Raw genomic sequence first — 14,678 nt, 5'->3', positions numbered from 1 at the left:
ATTTGATAGGGATTGCATTGAATCTGTAGATTGCTTTGAGTAGTGTAGTCATTTTCACAATGTTGATTCTTCCAATCCAAGAACATGATATATCTCTCCATCTGTTTGTATCATCTTTAATTTCTTTCATCAGTGTCTTATAGTTTTCTGCATACAGGTCTTTTGTCTCCCTACGTAGGTTTATTCCTAGGTATTTTATTATTTTTGTTACAGTGGTAAATGGCAGTGTTTCCTTAATTTCTCTTTCAGAGTTTTCATCATTAGTGTATAGGAGTGCAAGAGATTTCTGTGCATTGATTTTGTATCCTGCAACTTTACCAACTTCATTGATTAGCTTTAGTAGTTTTCTGGTGGCATCTTTAGGATTCTCTATGTATAGTATCATGTCATCTGCAAACAGTGACAGTTTTACTTCTTCTTTTCCAATTTGTAGTCCTTTTATTTCTTTTTCTTCTCTGATTGCCATGGCTAGGACTTCCAAAACTATGTTGAATAATAGTGGCGAGAGTGGACATTCTTGTCTTCTTCCTGATCTTAGAAGAAATGCTTTCAGTTTTTCACCATTGAGAATGATGTTTGCTGTGGGTTTGTCATATATGGCCTTTATTATGTTGAGATATGTTCCCTCTATGCCCACTTTCTGGAGAGTTTTTATCATAAATCGTTGTTGAATTTTGTCAAAAGCTTTTTCTGCATCTATTGAGATGATCATATGGTTTTTATTCTTCAATTTGTTAATATAGTGTATCACAATATGTGTAATATACTTTCTCATAAATATTTCATTGAAAACTTTGTATCATAATTAGCAAAAATAGCTTTTACATTACTTTATTGTTTGCAGATAACATAAAGAAATATTTATTTGCTCCTCACAATATCTTTTTGAGTTAAGTAGAGAAGGTATTATTAGCACCATTTTACATATCAGGGTATTGAAAGCAGAAATCACGTAATGCCTTTACTTGGTCCTGTAGTGAATTTCTATTCTCCGCAGAAGTACTTTCTACCGCAGGCGAATGAATGCATTTAACATAGAAAGAAGAGCAAAACAAATCATTCTGCAAATTCTTATTCCATGGGACATAGTCCTGCCTTACTGGACTAGGTGAGCCTTTCAACAGCAATAGGCAACTCTGGAAATACAAATTTTGTCAGATTTTAGTAAATACACTCAGACACCAAGAATCTTGAGATGATTTAGTCTGGTTACTCCTCAGTTAGTTACTGCTAATATATGGTTGTTTTTTTACTATTGTTCTTTTCTTTTTTTATTTTTATTTTATTTATTTTTTTATACAGCAGGTTCTTATTCATTATCCATTTTATACATATTAGTGTATACATTTCAGTCCCAGTCTCCCAATTCATCCCACCACAACTTTCCCCCCTTGGTGTCCATACATTTCTTCTCTACATCTGTGTCTCTATTTCTGCCCTGCAAACTGGTTCATCTGTACCATTTTCCTAGATTCCACATATATGCATTAATAAATGATATTTGTTTTTCTCTTTCTGACTTACTTCACTCTGTATGGCAGTCTCTACATCCATCAACGTCTCTACAAATGACCCAATTTCATTCCTTTTTATGGTTGAGTCATATTCCATTGTGTATATGTACCACATCTTCTTTATCCATTCGTCTGTTTTTAAACTTGGTTTTAAACTTGTTTTTGTTTCACCTAGAAACAACGGAAACAAAATCAGTAGCTTGTAAACCAGGAAGATAACATCTAAGCACTTGATTGGAATTGCCGTAAGAAGGGCGAAGCCTTTTCATACTGGGTAGGGTATTTAAAGGAAAAATGTTCCTGGGAAACTGGTCTTCTAGAGCTTTAAATGTGTCAAGTTTGAATTCTGTGGCTATTTGATTTACTTTCTGAAGTCCTGAGCATTATCAGCTTTAGGATTCAAAAGCAAAATATAGCAAAATAATTCTGAGTTTTAAGTTTTGTCTCTTTCATTAAACTGCTCTGTTAAACTGCAACTGTTCCTATTTGTTTTGTAGGGAAAAGTGTGAATTTCAAAAGCAAAATATAGCAAAATCTGAGTTTTAAATATTCTCTCTTTCAGTTTAAACTGTTTTGTTAAACTGCAGTTGTGCCTATTTGTTTTGTGAGGAAAACTGTGAATTTCACTTTATTATTCCATTAACTACCTTTGAGTCACTGCAGCTAATGTTTTTTTGTTGTTTTGTTGTTGTTGTTGTCTTCAACTTTTGACTAAAGAAAACTTCCTTACTACCCAAAGCTCTCTGTTTTTTCTTTTAGGAATTCTCCCTAGGAAGAGAATTTACTTTGTATTAAATTAAATTGATTGATTAAAATAAACTTGATTAAAATGAAGAATCTTTGATGGGATCTATTTCCTTTTATTACACTATAGTTTTTATAAGTGATCTCTGACTTTCCTTAAACATCATCTTTTACTTTTAGTATTCTTCAGATTTGGAAGGGTAAAAGCTTTGGGAATTATTGACTGTAGCAGAAAATAACATCCTTTCCATCTCTTCTTTGCAGTGTTGTTTCACAGCTGTAAGTTTGAGCTAAAGAAAGCAGTGTAAAACGTAAGAAAATAGAGGAGCAATGTTCCTTGAACCAGTAAGGACCCTTGCCCTAGAACTGTTAACTATTAAGTTTTTGTTTGGGTCAAGATACTAGAGACCTTTGTTGCTTCTGCTTTCTCATATATACCTTTCTCGGACTCCAGGCTTGAATAATTTTGTTTAAGAACTAAAAATGAATATTATCTGCCTCCTTAATATGAGTCTGGATTCTAAACATGTACGTACCCTGAGCTAAGTGTTCCTTCTCAGGTTTTACTCAGTTAGTAGTTTCTGTTTCCTTCAGATCTAGAATGCTCTGTGAATTCACTGCGATCATTAGCAGTTATATTAGCTGGTCACCCTGTCTATTTAATTCATCTGTATTTCTTCCCTGTTTTCTCATATATTTAAATAGATAAATAAGTAAGTAAGTAACTTTACACACATCAGCTGCTACAGCCTTTGCAATTTTTTTTTACTGTTTGCCCTTCTGTGCCCCAATAGGTTACGAACTCTAAAGGGCAAGAATTTCTTCTTAATCTTAATTACCTCTGTGTCTTTGATGCCTAACACAGTGACATGTAGTAAACTGTGAAAAGCATTGCTTTTTCAAAATTCATTTCCCTCTTGGTAAACATAAAATTCCTCTTTTCTGATATAACCTCCATGAGAATCACTAAGAAGTGAGTGAAAAAATATATATCACGTGGCTTCCTAAATGGAGTAGGAAGTTCCCCTGTCTCACCTCTCCTCCCCTGCCTCATACATACCTACCTTTTACTGTTTCATAGTACCCCAGTGTCCCAGGAAATTGTTTGGGAAAGTACTCTACACTAAGGAAGTACTCCCAAATTTTATTGGATTACTTTATTTTTTTTATTTATTTTTTTGTGTGTATGGTACGCGGGCCTCTCAATGTTGTGGCCTCTCCCGTTGTGGAGCACAGGCTCCGGACATGCAGGCTCAGCGGCCATAGCTCACGGACCCAGCCACTCCACGGCATGTGGGATCTTCCCGGACCGGGGCACGAACCCGTGTCCCCTGCATTGGCAGGTGGACTCTCAACCACTGCACCACCAGGGAAGCCATATTGGATTACTTTAACTCTTATTTCTGGCACTGGTCCAGGAGTATCTTACTTGGGCAGTTTTCTATTTACTAATAATAAAAGCAGTGCTTGAATAGGCTGTGTAGGAAGGGCAACTTGGGACCAACAGTCACCATGAAAAAGCCAAATATGTGGACTGTGACCTCAAAAAGCAACACCCTGCTTGTAAAGTGACAAATCTGCTTTGGCAGAGGAAATGTTTCTTATTTTCTCTGTGTTATCACAGTGCTTTAACCTGATACAAAACACTATGTCTAGATGTTCAGGGTTGTTGTTTTTTTTTTTTTCCACAACATATTTTGTGTCCTGATGGTAACAATTCTCCATCAAGATTCCACTGAGAAGAACAAAATGCATGTACAGGGATCAAACTATCTCAAAAGAAATCTAAACTGTGCCCAGTTTCTTTTGATGATCTAGTACGTCTATATTTTTTAGAAAATACCTAACTCAAAAGTTTGCAAAACTCTCACTTCAAAAACTCATAAACAACAATAGAAGATTTATGTTTGTTTCTAACCCTGGCCTCTTCTTCCCACTTATCATTGTTGTCTGAGAACAGTGTCTCTAGACCAAGGAGAATAACAGCACACACCACTTGACACCAGGCACGATCTTAGTCACACGTAAAGGTACTCAGCAAATGTTCGTTGTTCAAATATAAATTCTACAAGCATTTGCCTTAAAAAGAGTCTGGATTATTTCCTTTATGGCCCCCAAAACCCCACTATATTTAACTACAAAAAATTGGAAGTAATATATTGTCAGTATAGCTTTATCACTAAACAGGTTATAAAACTACAGTTAAAATATATGCAGGCCACAGTTAGATTCTACTCCTAATTTTTTTTCTAGTTATTTTGAACTGAGAAATTGGCTTTACCTTCAAAATATATCAAGACTCTGACCACTTCTCATCACCTCCACTACTACCACTGTTGATCCAATCCACCATCAACTTTCAGATGGATTACTGCAATAGATTCCTAAGTGATCTCCTTACTTCTACCCTTGACCCTCTTCACCCTTCATTCTGTTCTCAAAACTGCAGGCATGGTGATCTTATAAAAATGATTGATTCCATGCCTTATCTACTCAAAATGTTCTAGTGGCTTTGCATCTCAGGGTAAAGGCCACTCTTTACTATGATTTACAAAGCCATATATGGTCTGGTCCCCTATAGCAGTCAGCATTATCTACTATTTTTGCCCCTATTTCAATCCAGCCAGATTTGCTGCCTCCTTCAATCATACCAAGTGTACACCTTGCATGTGTTCTCCCTGCCTGTACTACTCTGTCCTCACACATGTGCACAGCTCTTCATCTCCTTTAGGTCTTTCACCAAAGGTTACCTCAGTAAAGCCTTTGCTGGCCTCTATTTAAAATTCTAGACCCTCTTCCCTTGAACTCTTCCGGGGCTCTTTCCTTGCTCTCTTTTTTTCTTTGTACTTATCACTATGTAACATTATTCATTTTACTTATTTTATCTTGTTTTTTGTCTGTATCCCATTATACTGAGCTCAGTAAGGGTGGGGACTTTTGCCTGTTTTGATTGCTGCTATATCCCCAGTACATATAAAGTGGCTACAGTGTTAGATACCCAATAAATACTTGTTGAATGAATGAATCAGTTTCTCTATTATTTAGTTCTTAGACTAGCCTACTACATTTTTTAAAATTAACAGTAGTCATGGTTACAGGAGCCTGGGCTTTAGATTCTAGGAACAGAGAGCCACATTTTCTGTTCACTCCATCCAACACCCAGCCAAACACACACCTCTGTGCCCTTCTTAGGTACTGAAACAACCCTAAGCCTTAAACTCTAATTATCTCCCCAATCCTACCCATCCCCCAAAAAGTAAGTACTTAATTACCACCAAATTACCTAGGCTTATCTTTTGCCCCCTCATCTCCCTTATCAAAACCTACAGTTAGAGTGTTCTTAATGAACCCCAGTTAACTGCCTGGGGATTAGCCAGTGTTCTTATTCCCTCTGTAAAACATATTGATTAATGCCCACAGCCTGCTTAATGCTCTTAGCTAAATGTTCACAGCTGGTTGATGGTTCTATAGTAAGCCTTTTTCTTTCACTTGCTCCTGTTAAATTGCATGCATATAAAAATCAGTTGTATTTATTCCTCACCGTCAGGGCTATCTTACAATAAATTGTATAATTATATTAAATTAATTTCTAAATTAATAAACTTTATTTTAGAGAAGTTTTAGGTTCACAGCAAAATTAAGCAGAAAGTACAGAGTTCCCATATACTCCATGTTCCCATATGTGTACAACCTGCCCCACTCAACATCCCCTACCAGAGTGGTACATATGTTATAGTTAATGAGCCTACATTGACACATAATCATTACCCAATTCCATAGTTTACATTAGGGTTCACTCTTGATATTGTACCTTCTATGGGATTTGACAAATATATGACATATATCTATTATTCTAGTGTCATGCAGAATAATTTCACAGCCCTAAAAATTCTCTATGTTCTGCCTTTTCACTCCTGCCTCCCCCCCAACCCCTCCCAGTCATTCATCTTTTTACTGTCTCCATAGTTTTACCTTATCTGGAATGTAGTGATATTGGAATCATACACTATGTAGCCTTTTCATATTGGCTTTTTTCTCTTTGTATTATACATTTAAGTTTTCTCCATGTTCTTTCTTGGCTTGGTAACTTACTTCTTTTCAGCACTGAATAGTATTCCGTTATCTGGGTGTACCACAGTTTGTTTATCCACCCACCTATTGAAGGATGTCTCAGTTGTGTCCAAATTTTGACATTATAAATAAAGCTGCTATAAACATCCATGTGCAGGTTTTTGTATGGACATAACTTTTTAATTCCTTTGGATAAATACCAAAGAACCCAGCTGCTGGTAAGAGTATGAGTAGTTTTGTAAGAAACTACCAAATGGTCTTCTTTAGTGGCTGTACCATTTTGCATTCATTTCTACCAGTAATGAATAAGATCTCTTGCTCCATATCCCAGCCAGTATTTGGTGTTGACAGTGTTTTGCATTTTAACTGTTCTAATAGATGTGTAGTGGTATCTCAATTGTTTTAATTTTCAATTCCTGATTGACATATGATATTAAACATCTTTTCATATGCTATTTGTCATCTGTACATATGCACTGTTGAGGAGTCTGTTCAGGTCTTTGGCCCATATTTTAATTGGGTCGTTCATTTCCTTATTGATGAATTTTAGGAGTTCTGTGTATATTTTGGATAAATTTCTTTAACAGATGTATCTTCGGCAAATACTTTTTTCACATCTACAGCTTGTCTTCTCATTCTCTTGACATTGTCTTTCACAGAGCAAAAGTTTTTCATTTTAATGAAATCCAGCTTATCAATTCTTTCACAGATTGTGCCTTTGGTGTTATATCTAAAAAGTCATTGTCATACCCAAAGTCATCTAGATTTTTCTCCTATGTTGTCTTCTAAGCACTTTATAGTTTTAAAATTTAAATTTTAAATTTAGGTTTATGATGCGTTTTGAGTTAATATTTGTGAAGGGTGTAAGGTCTGTTTCAAGTTGTTTTTGTTTGTTTGTTTTGCATATGGATATCCAGTTGTTCCAGCACCATTTGTTGAAAGACTATCTTTATTTCATTGTTTTGCCTTTGCTCCTTTGTCAAAGATCAGTTGACTGTATTTATATAGGTTTGTTTCTAGCTAGGATCTCTATTCTGTTTCAATAATTTATTTGTCTTTTCTTTCCCAAGTACACACTGTTTTGATTATTGTAGCTTAATAGGAAGTCTTGAAGTTGGGTAGTGTCAGTCCTTCAGCTTTGTTGTTCTCTTCAATATTGACTTGGCTATTCTGAGTCTCTTGCCTCTCCATATAAACTTTAGAATCAGTTTATTGATATCTACAAAATTACTTGCTGGTATTTTTATTGGGATTGAGTTGAATGTAAAGCTCAAACTGGGAAGAACTGACATCTTGACAATATTGAGTCTTCCTACCCATGAACGTGGAATATTTTTCCATTTATTTTGTCCTTCTTTGATATCTTTCATCTGAGTTTTGTAGTTTTCCTCATAGAGATCTTGTAAAATATTGTTAGATTTATACCTAAGTATTTCATTTGGGGGGGTGCTAATATAAATGGTAATGTGTTTTTAATTTCAAATTTCCCTTGTTCATTGCTAGTATATAGAAAAGCAATTAAATTTTATATACAGTTGAACAACATGGGTGTTAGTGGTACTGACCCTCTGCACAGGAGAAGACTAAGCCACATGCTACCAAAAAAACCAATGGGTCAATGAAGAAATCAAAGAGGAAATTAGAAAATACCTTGAGACAAATGAAAATATAAATACAACTTTCTAAAATCTGTGGGATGCACCAAAAGCATTTCTAAGCATCAAGTTTATAGCAATTCAAGGCCTACCTCAAGAAACAAGAAAAATCTCAAACAAACAACCTAACTTTCCACCTAAAGGAATTAGAAAAAGAAGAACAAAGCCCAAAGTCAGCAGAAGGAAGGAAACAAAAAAGATCATAATGAAAATACCAAAATGACAAAACAAAACAAAGAACAATAGAAAAGATCAATGAAACTGAGATCTGGCTTTTTGAAAAGATAGACAAAACTGATAAACCTTTAGCCAGACTCATTAAGCACAAAAGAAAGTGGGCCCAAATAAACAAAATTAGAAATAAAAGAGTAGAAGTTACAATTGATATTACAGAAATACAAACAACCCTAGGAGAATACTATGAACAGCTATACAGTGACAAATTGGACAACCTCAAAGAAATGGATAAATTCATACAAACATACACTCTTCCAAGACTGAATCAGGAAGAAGTAGAAAATCTGAACAGACCAATCACTAGTATTGAAATTGAATCAGTAATTTAAAACTCCCAACAATTAAAAGTCCAGGACCAGATGGCTTCACAGGGGAAGTCTACAAAACATTTAAAGAAGAGTTAATGTCTATCCAAACTATTCCAAAAAATTGAAGGGGAGGGAACACTCCCTAACTCATTCTACAAGGCCAGCATTACCCTGATACCCAAACCAGACAGAGACACTACAAAAAAAGAAAAATACAGGCCAGTATCCCTGATGAACATAGATGGAAAAATCCTCAACAAAATACTAGCAAACTGAATCAACAATATGTAAAAAGGATTATACATCATGATCAAGTGAGATTTATTTCAGGGGTGCAGGGATGGTTCACTATTCACAAATCAATCAATATGTTACACCATATTAACAAAATGGAGGATAATCATGATCATCTTAAAGATGCAGTAAAAGCATTTGACAAAATTCATGATTAAAAACTCTCAACAAGTGGGTATAGAGGGAACATACCTCAACATAATAAAGGCCACTTATGACAAATCCACAGCTAGTATCATACTCAGTGTTGAAATGTTGAAAGCTTTTCCTCTAAGATCAGGAACATGACAAGGATGCCCACTCTCACCATTTCTATTTAATTTATATTGGAAGTCCTAGCCACAGAAATCAGACAAGAAAAAGAAAAGGCATCCAAATTGGAAAGGAAGAAGTAAAACTGTCACTATTTGCAGATGACATGACTCTATATATAGAAAACCCTAACAACCCCACCAAAAAAATATTAGAACTAATAAATTCAGTCAAGTGCAGGATACAATATTAATATACAGAAATCTGTTGCATTTCTTTACATTAATAATGAACTTCAGAAAGAGAAATCAAGAAAATAATACCATGTACAATTGCATGAAAAAGAATAAAATACCTAGGAATAAATTTAACCAAGGAGGTGAAACACCTGTATTCCGAAAACTGTAAAGACATTCATGAAGGAAACTGAAGATGATACAAATAAATGGAAAGATATTCCATGTTCATACATTGGAAGGATTAATATTATAAAATGACCATACTGCCCAAAGCAGTCTACAGATTTAATACAATTCCTATCAAAATACCCATGACATTTGTAACAGAACTAGAACAAATAATCCTAAAACTTATATGGAACCACAAAAGACCCTGAACAGCCAAAGCAATCTTGAGAAAAAAGAACAAAGCTGGAGGTATCATGCTGCCTGACTTCAGACTATACTACAAAGCTACAGTAATCAATATGGTACTGGCACAAACACAGACACATAGATCAATGGAACAGAATAGAGAGCCCAGAAATAAACCCACACACATATGGTAAATTAATCTGTGACAAAGGAAGCAAGAATATACAATGGGGAAAAGACAGGCTCTTCAATAAGTGGTTTGGGGAAACTGGACAGCTACATGTAAAAGAATGAAATTAGAACATTTTTTCACACCATATACAATAATAAACTCAAATGGATTAAAGAACTAAATGTAAGACCTGAAGCTATAAAACTCCTAGAAGAAAACATAGACAGCAGGCTCTTTGACATTGGTCTTAGTGATTTTTTTTTTTTTTTTTGGATCTTTCTCCTCAGTCAAGGGAGACAAAACCAAAAATAAACAGATGGGACCTAATCAAACTTAAAAGCTTTTGTGTGGGAAAGAAAACCATCAACAAAATGAAAAGGCAGCCTACTGAATGGAAGAAGAGATCTGCAAATGATGTTTGTTAAGGGGTTAATATCCAAAATATAGAAAGAACTCATACAACTCAATATCAAAAAAAAAAAAAAAAAAACCAGCCCAATTTAGAAATGAGCAGAGAACCTAAATAAGCATTTTTCCAAAGAAGACATACAGATGGCCAACAGACACATGAAAAGATTCTCAATGTCACTAATCATCAGGGAAAGGCAAATCAAAACCACAGTGAGATATCATCTCACATCTGTCAGAATGGCTATCGTCAAAAAGACAAGAAATAATAAATGTTGACAAGGATGTGGAGAAAAGAGAACCCTAGCACTTTGTTGGTAGGAATGTAAATTGGAATAGTCACAATGGAAAACAGTATGGAGTTTTCTCAAAAATTAAAAGCAGAACTACCATACAATCCCGGAGTTCCACTCATGGGTATTTATTTGAAGAAAACAAAAACACTAATTTGAAAAGATATATGCACCCCAACATTCATAGCAGCGTTATTTATAATAGTCAAGCATCCTAAGTGTCCATCAACAAATGAATGGATAAAGAAGATGTGCTATATATATACAATGGAATATTACTCAGTCTTTAAAAAAAATGGAATTTTGCCACTTGCAACAACATTGATGGACCTAGAGGGTATTATGCTTAGTGAAATAAGTGAGACAGAGTGTTGGCAAAAAAAATATTTGAAATGCAGCCACAGAATCTAAGCTAGACAGAGAAGGGAAAATCAAGAGTCAACAAATAGAGGTTTGTGTGGTTAAAGGTCAGTTGTAGAAGTGAAATGATAAAAAAAAAAGAAGAAGTGAAATGATAGGAGGTAATGATCAGAGATTGGTATAGCCAATTAACATGACTTTTGAAGGAACTGGAAATTTTCCATAAAGGTTGTAGTACGGAAAAATGAGGGCAGAATCCTACCTCTCAACTCTGAGGTGTACTGTTGGGGATGGTGTGGTAGGGAAGGAATATGGTGCATCTCCATGAGAGGGCTTAATGAAGTGGGATTAACATATGTAAAGTGGGGAAAGGGTACCTGAAAAGAGCCAATCCCAGAAAACAGAAGTACAAATTATACTTTCAGCACGGTTGAACACATTTGGAATAAAATAGTCTCGTTGGTGAGGTCATCCCTTTTGTTGGGAAAGGTTACTAGAACAATCTTAGTTGATGAACATTTCTTAAGCTACACCTGAGTGCCTTTATTCTGGCCCTATATTGACCAAAGAAATGTTCTGATTATGATTAGTGGCTTGATATAATTTTTATTACAATTTTTATAATTATTATTAAAATATCTTAAATTGGCACTCTGTTTTATACATCAGTGTTTTCAGTGAACGATTAGTGTTAGAGGGGATTTTTGAATTTCCAAAGTTACAGCCCAGACCTTGGCTCAAAGTGTAAGCCCCAAGGTAATACCACTTACCTCCAGGTGGAAGCCTTCACTGGGTGAATCCCTTCTGCGAGAAAACATCTGCATGATATACCTGTTTCTATAAACTGCAGTGGAAAACCAAACTTGTATATTGCCTTGCCTTTGTACATATATCTCTTCTTTCCCCTTCCAGAGCAGCATTCATTACATTTCTTAAGTGCTTTGCATAGAATTTCAGAGTTTAGTGTGACCTCTGTACTGGGACATTATCAGGCACAGATGCTACACTGAAGGGCTTTTGGCAGTCAGTGGCTTGGTAGCTGTGATTCAGTTTGAATCACCCCCTCATGAACCATATGAAAGCAGATTCTTGCAGGATCCCAGCCAATTCTTGCAAATCATTTTATTTTCCCAACTAGTTTAGAGGTCTTTGAGTTTCACTGGACTTTTTCCTCATTTCCTTCTTTTGTTGATTTTGGCCCCTTAACCTTCCACCCACTTTATTACTCATTTCTTAGGGACCTGACTACTCAGTAACACCAGAGAAAATATATCTGAAGCCATATGGATTGAGTAAAACACACTTAAGAGGAAAAAACAACAACAACAAGAAATGTGTTCTCTGAACTTCCTTTGTTTATATGATCTGTTTATATGTTGTTAAGGTTGTGTTGTCCAGCTGCCTCCCCATATTTCAGAAATGACTAAAGATACCTGGGAAACAGTCTAAGAGGATCATGTTGGTATAGTGAATGAAAAGACACTTCATTTGTCCCCCACCAGGTAATATATCTTCTTTTGAGGTATAGGTGGGATGCCAAGGGCTTCCGATGCTGAAGCTTGAGGCTCTCAAAAAGTCCTTTACTTCTAAGGAGACTTTTAGAAAGAAGCCAATTAAATGAGTCCTTTTAAGGTTTGTGGATATATACCTGGCTATTTGAATGTTTGCTTGTGGCTTATAATTATATTATATGGCATCTAATTGATTAATTTTCTTTTGATAAAATGAATATTGGTGTAAGGTGATGTTAGCAGCCCTTAAAGTCTGGGCTCTAATCTGTTCTGTGCATAATGTGAAGTAAAACATAAGTGCACTTGTGTCAAGATTATCCTAGAAAACATCTAGAATGGAATTTTGCAGTATTTGTTAGAGCCCCTTGTAAACCCCCCTCTCTTGAAGGAATTGAAAAGTTAGCAAGTATCCCTGCATGTGGAATAAACTCCACACTCTGTGGTTGAGTGGGAAGTTCCTCTCTGCCTTCCATGCTCTCCCACCTATAATGGGTGGTGAATATACAAAGATGCATTTCTTCCACAGTAAGCTATTTATGGAATTTGGTCTGCTAAGTAACAAAGAAGTGAAAACAAGAAAATAAGTAAGAATAAGAAATAAATCATCACTGTTATCATTTTGTAAGTAAATTATTATATTGAACATTTTAGAATATGGCATCACTGTCATCTACATTTTCTTCGTATTTCCATCTCAGTGGGATGAATCCTAGCTCTGCTTAGGCTGCTGTGCTTTTCTTTTAATTTCTATTTCACTAGGTCTCCTTAGCAGCAGCACCTGAAATAACTGCTGAGGGAGCTCCTGAGTGAATTTTCATAATCTGTTCCTCAATTCTCCCAGTTGATTGAGGCACTTTTTTTCTTGAGTGGTTTGCAGTTCTGCTTAAGTGGCTGATGTTTAGGGTCACTATTGAATATTTTGTTTGAATATCATTTTCATGGTGTATGGAAGGCTTCTGCTTTTAGCTATATGGGGTGAAGCCCCTGGTAGTAAGCCTTGAAAGTGAAAAATCTTTCTTTGTAGTGATATGCTAAACGAAATTACTCTCTTTGTCACTTTGTCCTTTTATCCTTTCATTCTGATAACCTCAGGTTCTTCTAATTTATTTGCTTTCTTCAATTAGGCTTAGTTATTTCCTGTGCCCAGGTGCATGCTATTTCCACTGTTGGTCATCCTGGTGATGTGGAGCATATTTCTGACCTGGAAGTGTGGTTTCTTTCATTTTGAACCACATCAGTATGCCTTCCATCCTCTACTTCCTTTGCATTATTTCCTTTTGGAGGACTCAGATTGTCACCATTTAATCTAAGGATGATTCATTCATCTGGGGTTAAGAACTCATAATGCTGTAATAACAATACCTTTCTTTATATAATAATACTCAAAGCACTTACCATCTTAGCCTTTCTCTGTTTATGAAGCACTTTCAGTTTGATCCTTCACAATAACCCTATGGGTTAAGTCAGCAATTTTGTCTGTGTCTAAGATGGTGAAATTGTATCTCAAAGAGGCTGAATAACTTACTCAGGGTTGCAGTGCTTCTGAGTTACTCTGCTTAACAGTTTTTACTGGAAATGAAGAATACTTTTGAAGATATTCTGAATGAACAAAAAGGAATTTTCCAAACTGTGTCCTGGTTGTTAAAATCTGTTTTTAGTCTGGTCAGTTGATAAGACCAGGGTTAAAAGCCCATTAACCATAAAGTTCAAATTGATGTGTCCAAGTCAAGAAAATAAATATTTAGGTCAGTTTCTATTCTGCTGCTGATGTGATAAAGTTAAGGAAGCCTGGCTCTTAAATTAATGCAACTTGAACTGGAAATAATTAAGCCATTAAATTTTTTTTTATTCTGTCTTCCTTTCAGAGAGATGGAAACCTTGATGACTGGTTCCACCTTGCCTCCCCTTTTTGCAGATGAAGATGGCTCCAAGGAGAGTAATGATCTGGCTACAACTGGGTAAGCAGCTGCTTTGGGACACTGGGCCTCTGCCTAGGCTTCAGAACAGCTTCTAACAACATATGAGGTGCTAAAGAGGCAGTTTTATATCAAAAATAGAAGGTACGTTTGTTATGCTTTGCAAAGAGAATGAGAGCCATTGTAAACTGATTTGATATCTGTATTCAACTGTCATTTGCAATGCTCTGGTTCCTGTGAACTGGAACAGCAGTACTGTGGGATCTAGGAAACATCAGTGACTCCCAGTTAAGAGAATTACATAGTCACCGTTAAGGAAATACTTGCCACAAGGCTAGCTTCGAAAATCA

General features: G+C 35.6%; 1 protein-coding gene across 2 annotated transcripts in view; it reads left to right on the top strand.

The window, feature by feature from the left end:
* HMG20A (high mobility group 20A) overlaps positions 1–14,678 on the top strand; it is a 67,700-nt gene that overhangs the window by 26,417 nt on the left and 26,605 nt on the right. For both annotated transcript variants that reach the window (XM_059058932.2, XM_059058933.2), the window contains exon 2: positions 14,278–14,370. In XM_059058932.2, coding sequence (XP_058914915.1) covers positions 14,282–14,370 — 89 coding nt within the window. In that variant the 5' untranslated portion in view covers positions 14,278–14,281. The remainder of the gene's footprint in view (positions 1–14,277; positions 14,371–14,678) is intronic.

The sequence above is a fragment of the Kogia breviceps genome, chromosome 3 (assembly GCF_026419965.1).
Source record: "Kogia breviceps isolate mKogBre1 chromosome 3, mKogBre1 haplotype 1, whole genome shotgun sequence".
NCBI classification, from domain to species: domain Eukaryota; kingdom Metazoa; phylum Chordata; class Mammalia; order Artiodactyla; family Physeteridae; genus Kogia; species Kogia breviceps.
Note: the sequence above shows the minus strand (reverse complement) of the source record. Positions and strands in the feature narration are given on the sequence as shown.